Consider the following 23,276-nt stretch of genomic DNA (forward strand, 5'->3'; position numbering starts at 1 on the left):
GTTACACATGAATGAAGGTGTAAACCTAGATTCCACATTATTTTGTCCCACTGTACGCAGTGTCTTTAGCGGATCACGGACGGCATCATGAGAAGTTGAGAAGACAAGCCCCTGGGTGCGTTTCGTCGGTCTGACGTGCTACCTTTCGCCGGTCGGAAGTGCTACCTTTCGTCGGTGACATTGCTTCCGTCTATTCGATTTTGTTCCTCTTGTCGCTTGAGTAAGGCGACCTGCCTTAACCTTGGATCTTGTAGCGAGTTGTACGCACGTTGCGTGCGTGGGTGGTGCTTGCCAAATACCTGTTGTACGACAATATTGTATGGCACAGAGGCATGAGCATTTTGAGAGAAAAAAAAAGCAAGAGTTATAAGAACTCTACTTTCGTGAACTGCATAAGCTGACATACATCCTTTTTAGTGGAGTATTTGGTTATTCCTTAGGACTTTCTGAGGGTTTGTGCTCATTTTCCAATTAATCCAGTTCAACTCAAGACAGGAAGATATGTGTTCTACCCGGTTTTTTTTTTTATTTTAAATAAGTAACTCTTTACTTGAAAAGCACATTAATATCATAGTTGAAGTAGGTTTTCCGCCAGTAAAGTATGTGAACGTGTTCATGAAAACAGTAATTTACACAAACTTTGGAAACAGTCACACAGTTTCTTAATTTGTATATTTGTATAAGTTTTAAAGCAAATATCGGCCTTATAGTGAGTGTGTTGGGGGATTCTCTTTGCATAGGGTGGTCCAGGGACAAGGCTTGATTCTGTAACCTATACATTTAAAGTTTTCTACGATCGTACCATTTCGCACACGTCCCTCCACTTCAAGAAGTATTCGTAAGTCAAGTCGTTCCTGTGTCTAGACTGGTTGCAGATGCCAATGTTGAGGTAGCACCGGCTGGTCAGTACGCTGTATTCACCGTTAGCCTGCAGCGACAGGTCGAGTGCCCGGTAGAAGAGCTGCAGGAAGCACGGATGCATGGCTATTATACAACTAGCGTGACGATACCTACTCCTAGCAAATTAACCCTTTGTGTGTCACATTAATATCTTGTCCATAGATATGTGTGTGAAATTTGTGCATATTTGATTCATTGGCACAGAAAGGTTTAATGCTAAAGGCCCTACAGTCGGAAACAGGTGATTCTCAATTCGTGTCCAGTCCGGTGTTACATCATTTCATAAAGGTATCGTACACACTTTTCTCCTCTTGAACCAATGGTGTAAGGGACACCTGGCAGCACAAGGATAGGGGTTATGGCAGATCCTATGGAGAACTGACACTTAATATGCTGTACATGCAAGGGGATACACACTATACAGTACCAAGACGCAAGGATTGGAAAGGGTGGAGTACAATCCCGCATACCGCCGTCATTTCACAAAGATAACTACTATTTCATAGTGCCCATTACCCCAATCCCTTCGAGATTCTCGAAATACCATCTTTAGACTTTGGAAAAGATCCATGTCGGTTCAGATAACTATAATCAGATAACTATAATCATGATTATATTCACGAAATGGCTTTGGAGAGCAGATTACACAAAATTCCCCTTTCTCTTCTTTCCAATGTCATGAATGTAAGATAATGGGTTTGTTTTTATTTGTTGTGTTCTCAGCATGCATGCCCTTCAACAGAAATAAGTATACTAGAATTGCATCGCAATCCTCCAAACAAACAAGGGGAAAAAATGCGAACAGAAAATCTGAAAAGAACAGAATCTATATCAGTATTTGAAGTCGAGGGGGAAGAATCTTAGCATATTGCAAACACATTGACTGTATACCTCCAGCTGCTCATCACTTCCACGCAGTTCAAGCACGGCTTTCGTCATAATACAATCGGCCATTTCACTGACGTTACCAAGCTGTATGCAAATGAAAATATAGGAGGGTAACATTATGATCTTACTTGAAACACTGTGCATTGCTGTCTTTCTTTCTTTCTTTTTTTGGTGGCTTTTTTCATTTCGATTTGTAATCTTCATTCAAAAAAAAAATTCTATTTATAGCCTTGATGGCAAGAAAAAAAAAAAAGGTGGTTGGATTGTATTCGGTTTTGTGTCGGTTACCCGTACAGCAAATTCATTTCGAAAGAGCTGTCTTCTTTTCACTAAACGTCTGTCAACGGTGATGAGCCTCGAAGATCTCACACATTTCATGGCGGGATTTATTATTTTAAAGATTGAAGAATAGGGGTTATAGTAAATCCATTTACATTGAAATCATGCATTCCTTTCATAATCCGTTATCAGTGATGCCAGTGAATATTTACAGTTATTTCGTTATGTTTTTTTTTTGTATTGTTTTGTTCTTGTCTCAATATAGACATTTTGATTACCCCACTTTTTTTAGTATGGGAGAAGGCTTGACATAAACACTTGCCTGTTCTCTTACACTGTGTATACAATTATGATTTTAATACTGTTCTTTAATTATCGTTTATTATTTTACTAAGTTGTGGGAATAAATGATATGACATGGATATTGTGTATATTGTATGTATGATGAACAAATTACATACACACATACACAAATCACTAGAAAGTTTGAATTTATTTTATTCAATGTCCATGTAAAAACCAAGTAAACCCTAAACCAGTCAGCGATCTGGGTCAAAGGTAGGCCATTCAAGGGTCTTATACATTACGGAAGTGATAGATTTGCCGGCCTTACCGACTGGAAGATCTGGTACGCTCTTTCGGCCGCCGCTTGTCCCTCCTCCCGTAGCTCCTCCGGGGTTTTCCCTTCCATGTCCGTCTCTATCTCCCACATCTTTTGCAGGTTAAAGGCCAAGTGAATCAGAATCTTTCCAAGCTTGTACTACGGAAACACGAGACGAAAATGACGGAATAATGTACAAGCCTACTCATTGTGTCGTTGTTGTTTAATGTTAAGTTTCGACATAAAGGATAAGCACAAAAGTGTACCGAACAGTTTTTGATGTTCTCGGATGGCATATTAAGTTATAGTCAAGAAGAAGAAGGAGGAAGCGAGGGCGATTTGTGGATAATTTTGCTTTAACAGCGGAAAGAAATCCTGTTTGATGCTATCAAAGAAGCTTGGACAAGTGGAATTGATCTTAAATGTTTTGATTCCCTAACATTGTCATTGCCTCCTTGTGAAGATGTGGTTACAGCAATCACGACCGAAGCAAGTGTGTCAAACTGAGCATCTTTGTTATGTCCTGCAGAACAAAAACTCCCTGAAGGATATTCCCAATGCCTTTCAATCTTGTTCTGCGTCATAAGTTACGTATAGTCCACAAATTACGAATTTCTTGCTGAGTTGTTGTTTTTTTAATGCTCACGCACTGAATGATTGTTGTTTCTTGTTTTGTTGTTGTTGTTTTTTTTTTGTTAACTTTGGTTGGACTCCTTCGAAAAACAACAATTTGCTATCCATAGTACAAAATACAAAGTACGTAGACGGTGATACTGTGCACTTTAACGTTTCCCGTCACATCGCTACACCTGAGGCTATGAATAACGATTTGTTTGTTTGTTTGTTTGTTTGTTTGTTTTTGGTTTGTTTGTTTGTTTGTTTTTTAATGTCCAGTTCAACGCACTGGTAACATGTAAATTGAAAATCTCTAAAGTATACATGACAGACATTCGTCGTAAGTTCCTCGACACCAATATTGCCTGAAAATTATTCAAGTTTTAGTGAGAATATGAAAAAAAAATATTCATATTATTATCTTCTTGTTGTTATCTTAATAGATCTACAAGTAGGTAACTGTTGCATCAGTATAACCCAGAGTCCTGGCTTCACATTGATACCTAACCATTTGCCTGCCACGTTTTGCCACTATGAAAACTGGATTCTGTGTCGTAATACGATTCAGTTTGTATAGCCGTGTGATTCGAAAATGAACACTGCCCTGTGATAGTACAACTTATTATACAAGTTATGATGCACAGGACAAAGTGAATCGGTGAGAATTGGATGCGCGAGTTTAACTTTGGAACTGTTTAAACACACGAGCGCAGCGAGTGGGTTTTAGACTGTTCCAAAGTTAAAAGAGAGCATCCAATTGTCACTGATCCACGAAATAGTCCTGTGCGTCATTTGTGTTATAAAATGGGCCCGTAAATTCATGAAATACAACCATTTTCCCCATCATGCGTCCGGTATACAACACTCATGAAAGACTTGAGCCATGCGTTTGAATTTTACCGGACGCATGGCTCAGTGTGGATCAGTAAAAATCAATGCATGACATGACCAATCAGATTGCAGAGATTCTAATTTAATAACTGATTTTGACACGCTCTGAAATCATTCTGGTCATCTATGTGTTAGTTTCCTGAAGTAATGTATCGGCAATTCTGAATGGTCATTGGAACGGCGTTCATTATGATAATTAAATGCTGTTTTTCTCATTACCACGAATGTTCTGTGGTACAAAAATACATAGAGAGTGGTACTGTAAAGTTTGTACGGATACGCAAATACCATTAAAGGACATCACGCATTAATTGTGCTCGATGGCGAGCAGGGCTTTGGCTCAGCTCGATTACAGTTCTTACTTTATGCTTGTCCCCGCTCAGCGTCTCACGAATAGCGATGGACTGCCTAGCAAACCTGATGAGCGGCATGCACTGAGACCTGACCACGCTGGCTCGCTGGTATTGCTGCGTCTTCACAACCTATGTGAGAAAGAAGGATGTACAAACATTTAATCATATAAAAGAAGCAGAAAAAATAACGATAATCAAATATGAACACAATTAGCTGTAAATCATGATGATAGTGAAGAAAACGACTATGATAACAATGATAGACATTCAAGAAAGGATGACATTTAATAACATTCTTTTTAATGAACTTAGATGGGAAATATAGTTTATGATATTCTATAAAGCACAGTAATCATTACGATGATAATAAAGATATGAGGATACTTATAATCGTGATTATGCTCAAAAAATAAACAAACAAACAGTATATAGACGGTATATAGGATATCCTTTCGCAGAAGGAAAAAACGACATGCAAACAAAAAACTGAACCCTGTTGTTCATTTTCAGCAGACTATTATGACTTGTAATTCTAGATCATTCATCAAATCCACCTTCGTCTGATAACTTTGTGTGTGCCTTGATATGCAAAGTTACTGATTATACTCTACCTGCTTCAATGAAATACTACCCAAACTGCTGTAATTCACAGCTGACAAATGCAGAAAATATCTGTCATCATCAAATTTTTATCAACAGGTGTCGCCCATGAAGGGCGAAGTTAGGTTATAACGGTTCAAAGGAATGAATTATGTGAGAAACATGATAATTTTGCTAGATTTGCCCTAGCCAACAGATAAGACTTGGAAAGAAGGCAAGGTACCTGATCGTAGATGACTGTTCCCAGGTGGTAGTATTCGACCATTTTCTCCTTCCGATTTCCCCTCGATTCCTCGAGATTCAAGCACTTTTGTAAGAACTTCATTGCTTCGTTATGGCGGCCTGACTGCGTGCTGTGAGAAATAATGATTATTGGAAACGTGCTCTTGCATCTATTTATTTAAGGATTTAGGTATTTTACTGATCATAAATCGTTCCCGTTTTTATTTACATATCTTGATATAATTATTGGTGTATGATTTGTTCGTTTATATTTCTTTCTTTTTTCCATAAAGAAATATTTATTCACTATTCAACATTTAGGTAAACGTAAATGTCACATCATTATGATGTTGACATGTGATGTTTAAATTTCATAATGTCAAAAAATGTTCATTTTATATGCACTTAGTGATTTGTAAACACAAAAATGTATTCCTTCATCGGCCAAAATTAAGTTTCAAAGTTACCTCGCTGTCTCCTCAGACGTCATCAATCGTCTTATACATCAAGATATAAAGAATTTTTTTAAGACAGTTATTAAATTTGCTTATACGGACAACATTCATTGAATCATTGGCACTCAGCACAAAGTTTTGCGCTTGCTGGAAGCACGATTTTAGTCATGGCAGGCTGTGCTAGACTGCTCGTATACACCCTATTTGCATTTCTATGGTACGGTCTGTACCAGACCCTTACGATTTGTTTGCATTTCTAATGGCTCACCCAATTCGAGAGTCTTCCGAAAAGACCAACTCAATCATTTAGAGCGGTATTTAAACACTCCGTTTAAAACCGGAATATGTTTTATTATTTGCCCAGCTTTTACTTGGGCTTCAATAAATACCTTTCATTCTATACTCACGCGATTCTACTGATCTGTTCGACATGCTTTATAAAGGTATCCATGTCCATGTCTAACTCCGCTTCTTGAGCGAGAATATTTCCGTAGTGCTCGAGCATCACATCTTGCCAATTCTCTCCAAATCCCTGGATAAATGATAGCAAGCAGTAGGATGTTCACATGCAATGAGGGTATGTTCAGCAAGATTAACAACGAAAAGAAATCACGATTCCGACAGCAATCCAGGTTTTCGTCCCAAACGATACACGTCCAAAGCCTCATTATACTTTGCGTCATCGACATTTGCATTGCATGATGGGGTTAGAAATGGTTTTCACATAACCTTTCTTTTATCTATATCATGCATTCTGTAACGTTCAAATTAATGCTAATGATTTCTCCATAATGTTTCCATGAAAGACATTTCATGACGCAGATTAGTTAATCACTGAAGTGCAGGAAAAGATCAGTTCGCTAGCTTGTTCGAATTTGAGGCACATCTTAATAACAACTACGTTGCTCCTGACACCATTTACGCCTGTCTGAAGATCGCCAGGCTTAGGGATAAGTTTCGAATGCAGACTTGATTCCAAATATTGCCTATAGTGCTAATACGTATATAGGCAATGATATAGGGTGGATATACATACTTACCACTATAGGTCTACTATCATAGCCTACCGTAGGTCGCCATGTTGAGAATTGTTCTAATTTAAGTATACATAGCAAAATAGCTTATTTCATGATTCTTAGCATACCTCTCGCCAGTACTTCAGTAAGAAGACGCTATACTCTTCATAGAAGAGCTGCTCAAAGACAGTCCAGTCGGTCAGGACCTTGGTTAGACTCTCTTGATCGCCGATCTGGAGGAGATGGCTTGGTAGCTCCTGGTATGGGTAAAATAGGCGTAACCATGATGATAAGAACAATGTTATGAATAGGCGTAAATACTATCAAAGCTATTCGTCGTCTTAACTCTCGCTTTGACCGTTATATGTATAGATAACATCATTATCCCAAAAATTGTTACTGTTTTTACATACTTGCTATAAATGCCCTATTCCTATCCATTAACCGAATTATGATGTCAGTATGATCACAGCATAGACATCGTCATTGAAGACACCATAAACATCATCTTCATTTTCCTTATTTTTTTTTTTTTTTGTGCTCATATTGATGAATGTGATTGAAATGTACAATAATAAACCAAATTAATTCATGTAGGATCAGCACATTTGCTCTCTTCATTTTCAAACACATCAGCCTAATCAGAAAAGTGAGTAACAGCAGATAAACTCGACGGGAAACTTCATGATTATTTCGGCTATATGCGAATGCCATAGGTCTCAAATAGGCTCTTTACTGTGACAACCTTTGTGGTTTATAAATCGGAAATCCCTGTTATTAAAGGACAAGTTCACCTTCATAGACATGTGGGTTTTGTGAATGCAGCAATGTTAGTAGAACAAATCAGTGAAAGTTTGAGGAAAATCGGACAATCCGTTCAAAAGTCATGAATTTTTGAAGTTTCTGCTCAGTCACGGCTGGATGAGAAGACTACTGTAGCTTTTGATGTCACATGTGTACAACAATATAACGAAAGAATAAAGAAAACTCAACACATTTTCACTTTTCTCGCATAACAAAAGAACACTCGACTTCTCTCTTTTAGAAAGCAGGGTAAATAATATTACCCTCAATATACGTCAGTAACAAGTCGAAGAAATGTGCACTTTATTAAAAAAGTGAAGTTTTGTGAAATTCTCTTTTTATTTTCCTTATATCGTTGTACGCATGTGACATCACACACTGTAGTAGTCTTCTCATCCAGCAGTGACTGCGCAGATACTTAAAAATTCATAACTTTTGAACGGATTGTCTGATTTTCCCCAAACTTTCACTAATGTGTTCTACTAATACTGTTGCCTTCACTCAATCCACATGTATATGAAGGTGGACTTGTCCTTTAATGGAGTTCCTGGTTTCACATGATAGTTTCATATGTGTTTCTTTTTTCTTTTCTTTTTTTTTTCTTTTTTGCATCGCCGAAAAGTATCGTGTGGAATGCAAGTCCTCTCTTCTAGTAGAATTTCTAAAGCCAAAAGTCACAACTAAATCAAAGGTAGCAGAGTTTGGTCAATTATGGAGACAAGCAACTCTATTCAACTGCTATTGTCAAACTGTGTTTGTCTGTGTTGTGAAATTCAACGTCAAGCCGCAACTACCAAAAAACAACAAACAAACAAACAAACAAAAACACACACAAAAAAAATCAAACCAATTTAGCATATTATGAGCTACACTGAGTATTTCGATTGTTCAAAGATGGCATCACTAGCCAATTGAAAACGGCAACCTTCTTCATTGTTCTTCTCATATTTCTGTTTCATTTTGGTATTGAGAAGATGTATTGTATAATTCATAATGGGAATTTGTCCCTTCAGATTTTCTCTTTTTCCATAATCATTGCCATACCTAGGCTTCTATGCTCCTTGTCACACACACACACCCACAAATACACACAATTATATTAAATCTCACTTATCCTTCCCCATCTCCTTTCTCTCTTCGTATCCCCTCCTTTTGTAGTTTACCTCTATTTTCCTTTCCAGCGAATTTGTTTGCATGAAGAATTTAGCCAGTTTGGTGTGCCACCATTGCTTGCATTTGTCCTTGTCCGCTCCACTGAAATACCTGCATTTTAAAGGATAGAAGAACATCGACATCTCTCTATGTTGTTGTTGTTTTTTTTAATCTCTCTCTCTTTTGACTTTTTGTATTCCCTACAACATTATGTTACCCACTGGTAGCGTCCACCTAATGAATAGCGAGGAGAGTAATTGTCACAACAACGGACCTTTTTTTTTAAGTGCTTGAGTGTATAAATGCATTTATTATACGTGGCCACTAAAGAAGCCCTTGAGTGCTTACAAGCAAGCTACTAGGAAACCGACGGCTTTCCGTAGCCTCGAAGGTCTAGGTAATGATATGAAAATGCCTTGACCCGGGACAAAACCGTAGCTGGTAGCGGATTCGAACCAGGGACCTCATTATTTAGGATCTGTGATCTTATCCATTGTTTCAAGGGCAGAATGTAAAGAGCATCTAGACTAACACATCCTTGAAAAAGAAAATCCTCCAACATCAGTTCCATATCTTCACAATAAAGATTATATTGCTAGTTCCTATCACTCACGAATTCCCTCATACAGGCACAACGATTTGCATGTACGTCATTGAGTACGGGCCATTATTACGTAAGTTTGCTTTCTAACAAACTGTCGTCCTACCATAGATATGATATACACTTGTAGTCTACATTTTTCTTTTGATGGCTGTAATCATAAAAAGAATAACAAAGATATGATAACAATAACATTATTGTAAGCATTATCTTCAGCAGTTTATCGTAATAGTATTGTTGTGGTTACCATTTTTGTCATTACAAATATCATATGTATTATTTTCCTCCCTATCATAATACTTGTCATTGCTACATTGCTATCATCATCAATATTATTATCATTATCACTATCATTATCATTATCATTATTATCATAATTATTTTCATTATCGTTATATTATCATTATCATTATCGTTATCATTATCGTTATCATTATCGTTATCATTATCGTTATCATTATCATTAAAACAGTTGTTGTCTTCATCCTCATCCATTCCAACTTACATCCTGCGCACAGCTTTGCTCACGGCGCGATGGTAGAAGTCAAGCCGACCTTCTCCGCTGTCTCCGAAAGGACGAATAAAGGGCTTTAGGGCGCGGTACACGACTGCCCACTTCGCGGCAGGCAAAGTTCCTATCTCTCGACTCGATTTCTCTTTCGTCGACAAGTCTGCAGGATTTACAAAATACAACTCGATGAAGTTTAAACACATAATTATCATTAGCATTATCATCATCACTCATACGACACTCTCGGCACGCGAAAACATACACACGCACATCTAGACATATAGGCTAATGTTCGGTGCATCTGCAGATAGTCGACAAAAGACGACAAAGATTACGATTGAAAATAGACACTGAAGTTTTTGACCACAACACAATCCCAATTAAATTAATGATAATTGTCACTCCTAAAGGTGACTCAATATCCATTTACTTTTTCTTCCTATAATTTTCTGCTGTTCCTCATTCTGTTCTTTAATTTCTACACAGTATCTGACCTTCAAACATAATGAAAGCAATAATATACCAAAGCATTGTTTGTTTTTCTGCGTGCACTACGCAGCTGACATGGAATTCATTCTTAGAAACCGTTCAGTCTATTTGTATGCAATGTGAAAAGCATTTCGTGCTCGTGTTGGCATGCCCGACATGGCCGATGCGCGAAGTACTGACCCGACCTCTCACAGGGGGTGGTCGAAACTAACTCCGTGCAGAAGTCTAAGAGCTGACAAACCTTTCATGGCTTCACTGACTTCACCGCTGGGCATGGTGAGGTTATCTTCGTCCCCTAGGATGGACAGGAGCTCTGTCTCCAGGAGACCAGTCACGGAGCATTCCAGGAGACACAGGGTGGCCACCAGGAGCTTACCACCATTCTCTTCCTCGAATCGCTGGAAGACCTGCATCAGAAGACTGGAAAGGAAAGAAGGAAGTCTGTGTAGATAGGTGTGTTCTGTAAGTAGAAGCACGTTATGGCATCGTGGATATGGCACTAAGCTCTTAAATAAGGGATCCTGGAGCCGAATCCTACTCGACGTCTATCAACATCCTTCGTCAAAGTGTTTTGTCCAAGGAGGAGGTTGGAGGTTATTGTAATTTCGTTTGTTTGCTTGTTTGTTTCTCAGATGTAAATTATTATATTTCTTTTCTTGCATCCGAAGTTTGCTTTTTCTCTAATATCCTAAAAGTGTAGGAATGCAGCCCCTTCACTTTGCAAACATTCCCGGTTCCGTGGCATACGTGAGGTAATGATATCGTAATACCAGGACTCTTTGCTAGCCCTTGAGAGCCTATGTACTTGTAACTACATTTGAGGACTTTGGGTATTTATGTGCTAGTTATAAGCCACATATTACACACACTAAGTTTCTCATGTTTTCACAAAAGAGTGATATCGGCTGTAGCTGCAAATGCTAATGACTCAAGGCGGTGATCTTTTCGCCTCACCAATATTTTCCTCTAATTATGATGCGACAATATACATTCATCACGAAATAAAAGACTGTTTTCGGTCAATTTACAAATGATTATGAATCATTAGGCCTATATAATTAATATCATAATACTTGTATAAGAATCATTTTCAATAACCCTGTTTTTGTCCGCATGATTCCGCCACGGTTATAGTACCTTAGTCAATATCATATACATATTCTTTTTAGAACAAATAATGTCGAAAACCCAATGATGATCTGAAGTGGATATAAATGTAATGACATAAAGAAACGAAAGTATCATTCTTATTTTACATTATCCTAATGAAACTTGACCAATCCTGTTTGTTTGTTTGTTTGATATTTGCTTTAAATCAACATTGATTGAATGAACTTGTTCTTGAATTGAGAGTTGTTTCTCCCTGCGAAAGGACCCTAGAACCGAGGGTATAGAGTTCAAAACTCACTCGAAGAGCCCGTCCTTTAAGGTGTTGATCTTGTCTGTAAGCTTCTCGAAGTGACCGTACACTCTGAGCTCCTCACAAGCCACAGACAGCCAGAGAGGATTCTGCGAAGATTCCTTGGCCAGTAGGGTTGCCATCTGGGCCTCGTCTAGCTTCTTGTTATATCGGCCGAGCATTTCCGTGACGATGCTCTGACAAAACGAAGGTAGAGGGAAAATGAAATTCCTCATCGGTCGAAAATCCACTGTACGTCATCTTAAGCACAATGCAACTGGCATTTAAAGAGCAATTTCAGGGAATATGCGCAAGCGCGCAAATCAACTCTCTTTGTCTCTTCACCACCTTCCATCTCTCTCTGTCTCCTTCTATGCCTATCTCTGTCTTTATTACTCGCCTGTTACACGCCACAAAATGTGCCCACACACTAACTAATTGAGTTGTCACTCTCATACCTCAAGGAAAGCAGTTACACACTAAGAAGAAGAAAAACACGACAAACATAACTTTTTAATAAGAATGCCCTACACCTCTGCCAACCACAATACATGCATGACAAGGTGAAATGTTGCAAATAAGACAATGTGCAAATCGTAGCATTATGATTTATTATAAATATGTTTCTTTAGAATTAACAGATGGTTACATTGCAAATCACACTCAATCTCCCACCAAGGAGGTTCAGGAGCTAGAGTTTCAACGGTCTGTAACTATTCAAACAGCCGTCAGTTTATCAAGGATGCATTAAGAAAAATACCACGGGTGCATTTTGTGCCTTTAATGATAGGAATTTGATGCTGCCATCTTAATTCTGAACTTCAGCATAATGTTTGGTGTATAAGTCCCATATTTTTTCCATCACATGACATGAAATTCCATCTAATGAAAAAAAAAATAATAGAAAAAAGAAAGTCAATCCCGTCCAGAAATTTGTCTGAACGTGTAAATCAGAGGTTTAACTTGTGTCTGAACCTGTACTCATCCGGAAAGCAGATTTTATTAATTCCGACTTATAGAACAGATATGACTTGATCTTTGCGTATAGGTCTTTATAAAATGTCAGATTAGTGTTGGGATGGGTCTCTCTTCATTTTTTTTTTTTTTTTCGTGTTTAAGCAAGAGATTATCTCATGAATATTTATTCGGCAGGGCAGCAAAAGCCTCCATTTTCTTGAAGCACACATAGTTCTGCGCCGCATCGTATTGTTTGTGTGTTCACACTTAGATGTTGTGTGCTGTGTGTGTGTGTAGGTGTACGCGTGATCGTCTGTGTACTGTATATAGCTGTCTGCACGCAGGTGGTTGCGTGCATCAACCGCGATCTGAACTTGAAGAAAAAGAAACAGCAGCTGCCGAAGTCCTAGGCATTTTATTCAAATGTTTTTTGGGGAAAACAGAGATTATTTATAGTCTGGCAAGAATAGTCAAGACTTTAGGCTGAGTGCCACCCAACACCAACACCAACACCCACACCCACACCCAACACCCAACACCCACTTTATAACAATGTACCTCGGTAGAACTACGGAGCCATTTACTTGATGAAACTGATGATAGTATTCAAAAAACATATCTAGATATGTCTGAATTCATTAGGAACATTCAGGGAAGAGATACGAACTTCGAACTTCTCAGTTCCAACGTTCAAAAGTTCAAACTTCTCTGGAACATCCAACAGCTGGATAGCGATCTCTATTGTACCGAGCGAGTCGGCAACCAACTGTCCGCACCAAAGACCCTCGTCACCATGATGTTGACAAAACCAATCTCGACGCCGTGCCGGAATCCGGATGCTTATTATGAACGAATTAGAGAATACGTTACATGCACCCTATTCAACAAGCCTTTTGAAAAGTGCATACCGGTGGGCATCCGAATCAGAAAAAAAAAAAAAGCTCAGAACGCCAATTACCTTGTAAGCGACACGTTTATCATAGCAGAGATATGGATGGCTCAATAAAAAGAAAGATACCCTGCCCGGAATTGTACGTTGTGACATGAAATTGCTAATTCTTTATACTCTCGGAATCTCGTTCACTACATCAGGCCGTCTGCAGGTCACGACTTCTGCATATAATGATGAATTGCTTGTCGTTCCAAAAACTAAGAAATCATGGGGGGGGGGGGAATTCGTTGGTTAGCATGTGCTGGACCTTACCTTTATTGGAATTAGTTGCCTCAAGCTATCCTATATTTTTCGAATGCTGACAGTTTTAAAACTGCCCTCAAACTCATTTGCTTAAAACTGCTTTCCAGTGGATCCGTGTAACTACATTATGTAATTTATTTCTTTTTATTGTTGTTTCAATGTATTTACTTCCATGTACATGTAATTGTAATGATTTTTGTATTTCATACAATAACTGATTCTTCCTCACTGCGCTAGCTTTCAGCACAACATAGCCATGTGGAGTTGGCGTATTAAGTACCCTGTATTATTGTTGCTAGCAAGTGAGAGATTAGCCAACATTGTACATTCAATAGGGCTATACTGTTGCCTTGTTCACGGTATTTGAAGTTCTGACGTAGTACTTCCCTTTTCACATCCTTGTCTAAATAAATGGCAAATGTCATGAAACCATGGGCGCGATATTGCACGACACTGCAGGAGCGTTGAATTTAAAGGGACAGTACAGTTCTGGTTGAGGTGAGGATTTAGCTTTTAACGTTTTGCGAGATATTCAGAAAGCACTCTACGAGACGTCAAAGAGCACGGGAATTTTCACAGCCTGCGTACTGAACAATCGTGAGATATATCTCGCTTGCCTACAAAAAAAAAAAGAAGAAAAGGCGCTGTCGAGACATGCCCAGTCGAATAAATTTGATATTTACTTCGTAAGTCTTTGCGCAATTTCTTGTGGAATCTGACGCATATTCCAAATGTTTGAGTGGCGTCATCAAACACGAGTTCAAAGGGAATACGACTGCTGTGACTCCATCTCTTGAACCTCCGTGCTTCTACGCACCTATGACAGAAAAGATACACTCTTCGCTGTATAATATACCCTTTGTGCAACAGCCTACATAATGATTATGATTGCAAATCCAAGTAATATTTCGTATCAAGCATGATAGTGTCTAACCTTTCTAGTTTCCATCACAAGCGGCGTGACGGGAATTTCGATAGGATTAACAGTCCTCTCGTGAAGCTCTCGATGAGGGGGTGTGTCATCTATCATGGACAAGACAACCCGAATTTGTGGAGCCACTCGTAGAGGGAGCCATGACAAAAGCGACTGAGACAGGTCTTCGTCGAACTGTGGTAGTACACGAAACAAACAAACAAATAAACAAACAAAAAAGAGAAGAGGAATATTTGACAAAATTGGCAAATATCGAGTAGTTCGAATAATAAATAATAAGTTCTTTTTGTGATTTTTTTTTTCTTTTTGCCAAGTATGACTAAAACCAGCAATTGGATTTAAAAAGAATAATTCATTTAATCATAAAAATACGTAGATGGAGATACAACTGTATATGCAAGAGATCGCCATCATGAAAGAAAAATCGCAGAGATGAAACAAAAACAGTCAATACACTTCAAAAGAACACAGTGAATTTTTCCAATGTTGCTCTTTTTCTCTCCATGTATACCTGGTTGAGGGCGTCTATCACAATGATGGTCGGCTGCGTTTTGGCATTGGACAAGACACTGCACATCAGCTGACACGTGTTCTCCATAGTGACGGGCATCGTAGACTCCTATAGAACAATAGAAATTGATATTACTTACATCTTGTCGTGGCAAAGAAGTTCGTAACATACTGACTTGGTGACAAATATTAGAATTTGATGATTAAGTTACGCATCTATGATAAGAAAACACACAACCCCACGCACTTTTTTTTTTCAAATAAAGTGTCACACAAATTGAAGTCAAATGTCCCAATCAACAAGTATAACTTTGAATAACACTGAATGCAGCTTGCAGAGCTATCTCTGGATGTCTGCGACCAACAAGAGTAGATATGACCTTTATTTACTGTGTGGTATTGCCCCACCACACATCAGGCGAGAGGTCTCAGCACAGATGGAGAAAACCAAGCAAGAAGTTAACCCTCGACACCCACTCTACAATCGTGAACCTGCTAAAAAGAGACTCAAATCCAGACGCAGTTTTCTCCATTCAACCGAATCCCTTGATGGCACCGCCCATGGTCGAAGGATTACCCTATGGTCCAACCACCTCCAGACTGTGACGCATCAGCTCTCCTATGAACCAAGTGAATCACTCCCTCCGGGTTCAAGTGAGGCATGGCTCACCTGGTCATGCCTGAATCGCCTACGGACAGGAACAGGACGATGCAAAGTCCTCATGCAGAAATGGGGCTACAATAGGGATGGAGAAACTGCTTGCGACTGCGGGCAGGATCAGACAATGCAACATCTTTTGGTCTGCCCCCTCCTACCAGAGCCATGCACTGTCAATGATCTGGAGACTTTCAACACCAAAGCCAGATCCTGCGCTCTGCACTGGACAGGACTTGTGTAGTGACTCGAGAAGAAGAAGACTTTGTTAGCTCGGTGAGTAATAAAGTTCTATCAATTATGATCTACTATCAAAGATACTGATGATGACAACGTTGTATTTAATTGGCACAGTGGATGAGATGCAAGAAAATAAGGAGAATTTGGAGAAAAAAAGAAATCTCTTATTTCCTGGCTAAGATTTTACCATTAAGAACGTAGAATATTTTTCACTAATATTGTCCATAAACATCTCCTGAAATTTCATAGAAATTAGAGATTATCAAGATTACTACTACAAGTTTATATAAACTTCTGCATTTAATGTTCCAAAACTTCTGCGTCCAGTCAGGTCTATAACCATAGCGAAAGAAAAACAACAACAACAACAACAACATGCGTGTGTAATCTCTTGTCAGAATTAGATTTTCGATCGGGGACCTACTGTAGAGTGTTATTAACTAAGTGATGAGATATCAATGCGTAGGCCGTTGTTATCGGAGAATAGACGAAAGCCGAAAAGTGTTTTACTCACATTGACCAGGTTGAGTTCCTTCAGTAATCTCTTCAGACACATCTCCAGGTCGGTCGAACCCGGGACTGCCCCAACGAAATGGTAGAAGACGTGCCATCCCTTCTCTCCACCCCTGATAAAAGATGTTGTCATGCCAGCTGTTAATACAAATATCTCAACAACGTTGACAGCATTTGCATTCTACAGCAACTACAGATCTGTGTGTATGCCCAACTTACTCAATCTATCTGTGCCACAGGTGTTGTTTTTACGGAAACATGCCTGTCATTTTTAAACAAAATCAGCCATCATGAAGCTTAGTAAACCATGACCACCCTCTAGGGGAGCAATGGCAACAACGCCGAGGCTAGCCTGGATAAAGAAGAATATGTTTTTTGAAAGGGCGCGACATGAATATTTTTCTCGTTCGTGCCACTAAACATACATTTCAATGTGATACTTTATTGTCTCAAAATCAAAGGAAATGTAAAATTTCATTTTGAATTTAGGTACCCGCCTGATCGGACCACCAAAAGAACTTTGGTGGCCCGATATCAATTCTCAGTGGCCCTGCGCCACCGGGCCACCGCTAACGTCGTTACCATTATTGTTACGACGTACGTCGAGCCTCTTTTCTGAATATCCAACTACAGAACAGAAATCTGTCCATCTAATGTAGTAACTATCCTTACCCTGGTATGCGATTGTTGAGGGTCATAGTTTGCGCGACATCCCCAACCCTAGCCATGATGGATGTCTTCCCCGTCCCGGCCCCGCCGGAGAGCACCAGGGGGGCGCCTGTCCCTTCCTGCAGGATGTACGACTGGATCTCCTCAAAGATGGTCACACGGCCCAGCACCATGGGGCTCCTGCTCTTTAGAAATGACTAGAAAGAAACACGACGGATAGAAGAGTTTTTACAGAACAGTAATAATAACAGAACTTTGATCCATCTAATTATTCTTAATTGTTGTTAGTGGTTATGCATATTTACTATCGCACTTAGCTTCTTATTTCAGTATTTTCGTCTTTTCCTCTTGTACTCTAGTTTTTTCAACATGCATTATCTTTGATAACATTATCACTTTAATACAGTAATAATAGTAATCACTAATAGGATTGATATTGTGTAAAAGTTTACCATTACAAGATACCATCATAAAATCATTGTCATTATCGTCATCTTTATCATTACAATGCACAACTTAATGGGATCAAGTCTTGCTTGGTTAGACATGTCGTTGAGGGAACTCGGCTTTGAAATTATTCATTCATTTCTCGCCTAAAATATCCGATGTATCGTTGTTTCCAGACGCTTCAAAAATGTTTCCAAACATTCACGTTCATCCTTCCTCACCTCATGGGCTTCTTTGGTCTGTTGGAATGGATCCATCGTGACTTCGGTCAGGGGATACTGGTAACTGATTCTTTCCTTGAAGAAGTCAAAAACCTGGTTTCAAAGGAAAAAAAAAATGAAAGAAAGACATCAAATACCATAACGTTGAACACACGAGAACGCTTTCAATAATACTTCTTTGTCTTAAAATATCCATTGCTATTTCGAAATCAAATGATTTCAGTTGCTTTACAGCATCATATTCAGAAGAGAATTATAATCTTGATATTGCCTGTTTGCTGTCCTTTGTCACCGAGCTGTTCAGTATCTGAAGTGATCATGACATCAAGCGAATGTCGTGCAGTTTTTTTTTCCCTTTTTTTTTGTAATCGTTCAAACTCAGGATACAAGTATTGCAGGTGCTTATACACGAATTATCTTCTTTCTAGCCAATGCATTATCATAAAAGGATTGCTGTTAGTCAAGCAGATAACATTCATTTTTCGGAGTTACTCACAAGTTTTGAGAAGGATTCCTGAAGTCCGCTGAACATGATCTTGCCGTCTCCGTCTACGCCAGCAAACTCACAGTCATACCAATGAACCCGAGAACCCTGTCAGTATGAAAACACAACCCATGTACGATTGGAAAGGTGGTTATAGGGCACATCTAGGTGAAGGATTAGTAGATAAATACAGATTTAGATCCCTGGGCAGAGAAACAGTGTGATGGGAACGTTGATGGATAGACAAACAGAGAGAGGAAAAAGTACTTTAGGAATAAAGGAGTTATTAATAAAAGTTATGTAGGCTTCTATGATTATGTTGTCATTTCATGAGAAAGCGAAATTGACGCCTATTGAAATAGATATCATTATTGTAAGGGGATGGGCGTTGCAAGAAAGCTGTGAGAACAATCCATTGCAAATCCCCCAAATCAATTGTGTAAAGTCTTAATGCAATTGATGCACTGGCTTGCTTCTTGCAACAGAAAGCCGCAGTTGATTGCAACTTGGGTTTGATCTACCAACTGAAAATCTGCCACTGATATTCGCTATCGTCTGCACCTCGACGTTCTTGCAAATCCATGAGGCATGAGTCATTACGAAATGACATCACTGTTCAAGTGCATATCCAACGGGATATCACATACAAGACAGCTGTCGTTCATTTTAAAAGTCGGAGCTTAAAAACAAACTGATGATTCTAGGCTTCTTTTTTTCATCGTCATTCAAAAAAATTTCCACGAGCGCATTATCAATCAATAACACTTTACGCGTGGATAATTGAGTCTTAGCCATTGCTTTATTGAAATGCGTAACGCGAAATTTCATGATAAGATTTTTCCCTTCGGTATAACTGTCTAGATGGGTGAGAGTGTCCTGTGCAATATTAAAACTCAACAGTAACGCACGGAGCCTGCTCCAAAGCATGAAGAGAATTATGAATGTAATAAAATCATATGCGTCATAACATTTACCAGTCTAGCACGCAGCATGTTCTTCAGCATGTCGAGTTTGTGGCTGGCTATTGGGTTCGCGTCGATGAAGTCGTCCTTGTGAGCAGCCGGTAAGGAGTCGATAAACTTCGTACTACGAATCATGAAGATGGCTGTGTGGGGGAAAAAGATGGGGGAAACACACACACACACACACAATATGAGTAGATAAAAAACTGCTTTTTTTCATTCACGATTCTTGTATCTTACACAACAAAACGGAGAGAGGTCCTGTGATGCTTTAGATCTAGTCAGAACCTTAAAGAAGTTTAGTTCACGGAAGATGCTTCAATTTTGAAGTAGTGTATCAGTATTATTTTATCGTAATCTTGACAACGTAATGAAAGAAATTAACCTACACTGACTTTCTCTTGTATCATATACCAAATATATTCTCACATGAAATATATATTTCAGCCTTAATATCTTATGAATCATGGTATTACATTAATATGCATTATATGCTACCTGTGCTTTTGTTCATAATCGATAATGTGCTATAAAACGGTTAAAAATAGATTGACAGCAGTAGACCTGATTTTCTTACTTTTTTCCACATTGGAAGGGCACAGAGAGAACAAGCCCATCTTTTCATTATTACAACTTGTCTTGACAAATTTATTATCACGTCAAGAGAGTTTTTATGTCATACTAGATAACTATCAAACATCCTCAAAAGTAGATATTATAATAGCTCTTTCTCACGGCTTGTGCTCGTCTCATTCAAGCTTCTTCTGTATAAACACACATAGTATTGATACAAATTTTAACTATTAAATCATCCAAAGTCATCATCTCACAATTGGGGTTGTCAATCCGGTAGGCCCCATGCATAATCTCCATCTCAGTAACGGAGAGTCCGTGCACCCAGCGGTACTCCTGAACGAGGGACTGGGGTACGTCTTGGTGGGTGGGGATCCAACCAGCCCGTTCGCTGCACGGAGGAGAGTTCGAATCAAGGAGAAAGCAAACTTAATAACACTTTAAATGAGGGGCATAGAAAGGCGGATACTAACGAAGGGGCATTGAAAGCTGGATACTAAGTGGAGAAGAAGGTGAGACTTGAGAAGGGCAAGATATAGCTGGGTATGGAATATGATGAATATGGAAGTTATATCTGATGCGATATGATGACAAAGAATTAAAGTCGTACATTCGCTAATCACAAAACGTTTCATGTTCCTGGCCAGATTTGTATCGGACTCTTATGAGGAAGAGAAGTCGGCCTCTTTCTATTGGGATGTGAAACGGTGATAAGGAACAATGCGCTCTCCTGATGTCTAACGTCTGAGGTTCTTGTGTCAGAAGTCAAACTGGTAGAGGAGTACCTCAGAAGTCAAACTGGTAGAGATGAAATGACTGAAGTGAAAATGCCAGGGGCAAAGTTATCTGTGGTAAAACACTGTCTTTGGCAACGGTGTCAGGGTTATAATGTTATGGGTATTATGTACCCTTAATAAAGGTAGAAAACAATATCTGGATTGGTATTTATGTCCAAGTTCATTACTTCATATACATCGGATATTTTTACACCAAATCAATTTCACCACAAGGATAAAGCCTGCACCTGGTGTGTAAAAGAAAAAGGAATGCATTATAAGTCCAAGTGCAACCTGACCAATAAATCTTCCCTAGAAAGCACACATTCCAACTCCTTATCAATCTCTCCTTTTGTCATTTTCTTTACCGATGATTCCTGTTTCTTTTACCACTGACTTTTCTATCTGGCTCCCTGTCTTCCTGAAGGAAGCACTATCGTTTCGGGACCAGCGAGATGAAAGAGCGTAATATGATTCCACATAATTTTTTTTTTCATATACCTCAATGGGATCTTATGCTTTAATTCTCAAATATACCTGGTGAGGTTCAAGAAGAATGGCATGATGTTGTCGTCATAGCAACGATCGATCTCTCCGAGGCACGCCCTCAGAGTGTCAGCGCTTGTTGTATCCTTTGGAATGCCCTGTGAGGGTGAGTCATGGGAGGATTGTGTTAAATACACTTATATATCAAAATTAGTGTTAAAAGAATGGTGTAATGCTGTGATCACCAACAAGATTTCTACCAACAGTCGATACCATTCCGTCTTTACCGACTAAACGACATATAGATGTCGATTTCAGATGAAATCATTTTTGTTGGAAACTTTGATATGTATACAATGATTACAGTTTGCGACTTTGGCTTTTTATTCTCGGCAATGTATTGGGCAGGATTTACATTAATGATGATAGTTACGGTAAAGGCAGAGGAACTGTTAACTGATTGGTCGCGATTATCTTTTGTGCAAAGAATGTGGTCAAGCAAATAGCAAAACTTAAGTTTCATTAAGATAGGAAAACGTAAGGTTGTGGGATATTTCAGATTCAGACGTTTTCCTTTAACAGTGATAATTATTACAGATATGCAAAGTATAAAAGATGATGATTTCATCGCTTCAATACACAAATAATCTTATTTGTCGCAATGTTAAAGATGTCATTACTGGTAAACATTATTAAGCAACACGATTAGCCATCACTTAAAGCAAACAATAACTTTCGAACGTTTGAGTTTACCAAAAAATGAAAGAAAAAGAATTTTAGAGAAGAGTTATTATTGTGTGTCAACGAATGGGTGGTACCTGCGACGTGATGATAACGTCATAACCACATCTACGTTTGATATGAAGATTGAAGATGATTTGCATACAGGACATGATGTCAACATTATAAAAACCAATGAAGTAATTCATACCCATCTGAGGTCACACTCCACGAGGTGTAGACGTCGCTTCTCGCACCATTGACGCAGATCTGGGAAAACCTGGTCAGGGAGTCAACAGCCAAAACATAGGTATACATCAGTTAATACTGTAATATACACATATTATTCTGATATCAGTATTGTATTTGATTACGCTCCCGTTAGGGGGAAAATAGCATGTCGTATGTTTGAACTCTGCATTGTAATTGCTTGTTATGCCAGGTTTCGTATTTGTTTTCCTGTCGATTTTCTGCACTTAATCATAGTGTTTTCGTTTATTATTGCTGTTGTCTTCATGTATATTTCCAATTTGCCCGATAACGAAGTATAGGCATCGTCTCACTCGAGGCTGTATAATCCTTGTAATGAACTTGTATAAACAACGGTGTCAATGACGATGACGTCAACGCCAACAACGCCAAAGACGGTTACCTCTTTGACGAGGACCTCGCGCTCTGCGTGGAAATCCTTGAAGGTGGAAGAAACGAAGATGCGAATGGTCTTCCAGCCGGATCTCCGAATCACCAGCTGCCGGTCAGGGCCGCTTTGTGTCTTGTCCATGAGCGTCTTGGACACCTTCTGCCACGTTTCTTCCACAATGTATTTGTACTGCGAAGAGGACGAGGGTACGTCGAGTGAGGTTGACGAACCGCAGCCCATGCTATGTGGTGCCAAACTCGCGAGACCTATACACGGCGCAGCATGAAAGGATATGGAGAGTCAAGGGGATAAGAATACATCATGATATTTCAGTGCAATCATAATAATAATAATGATGATGATAATGATGATGATGATAATAATGATGATGATGCATGATGATGAAAATAATGATAATAGTAATGATAATAATGATAACGATGATAATGATGATGATGATGATGCATGATGATGAAAATAATGATAATAGTAATGATAATAATGATAACAATGATATT

General features: G+C 38.9%; 1 protein-coding gene across 1 annotated transcript; it reads right to left on the minus strand.

Annotated features, from left to right (window-relative positions):
* Positions 1-161: 161 nt before the first annotated feature.
* On the minus strand, positions 162-22,998 carry LOC140236494 (telomerase protein component 1-like). The gene is made up of 23 exons (XM_072316417.1): positions 22,771-22,998; positions 22,330-22,398; positions 21,450-21,556; positions 20,394-20,527; positions 19,576-19,706; positions 18,614-18,709; positions 18,118-18,210; positions 17,453-17,646; positions 16,782-16,893; positions 15,374-15,481; positions 14,863-15,036; positions 11,786-11,973; positions 10,619-10,797; positions 9,883-10,048; positions 8,788-8,887; positions 6,949-7,077; positions 6,212-6,336; positions 5,351-5,480; positions 4,537-4,656; positions 2,681-2,827; positions 1,792-1,872; positions 803-961; positions 162-299 (listed from the first exon to the last, which is right to left on the minus strand). The coding sequence occupies exons 1-23, from the start codon at positions 22,996-22,998 to the stop codon at positions 162-164; spliced, it is 3,108 nt and encodes a 1,035-aa protein (XP_072172518.1).
* Between the last annotated feature and the right edge of the window lie 278 nt (positions 22,999-23,276).

The sequence above is a fragment of the Diadema setosum genome, chromosome 13 (genome assembly GCF_964275005.1).
Source record: "Diadema setosum chromosome 13, eeDiaSeto1, whole genome shotgun sequence".
Classification (NCBI taxonomy): domain Eukaryota; kingdom Metazoa; phylum Echinodermata; class Echinoidea; order Diadematoida; family Diadematidae; genus Diadema; species Diadema setosum.

Coding starts and splice junctions, on each gene's coding strand:
- LOC140236494 (XM_072316417.1), bottom strand. CDS start 22,998: ATGGGCTGCGGTTCGTCAACCTCACTCGACGTACCCTCGTCCTCTTCG. Junction 18,211..18,613: donor AGGAATCCTTCTCAAAACTT/GTGAGTAACTCC, acceptor CTTTGAAACCAG/GTTTTTGACTTCTTCAAGGA. Junction 10,049..10,618: donor AGTCAGTGAAGCCATGAAAG/GTTTGTCAGCTC, acceptor TAAATCCTGCAG/ACTTGTCGACGAAAGAGAAA.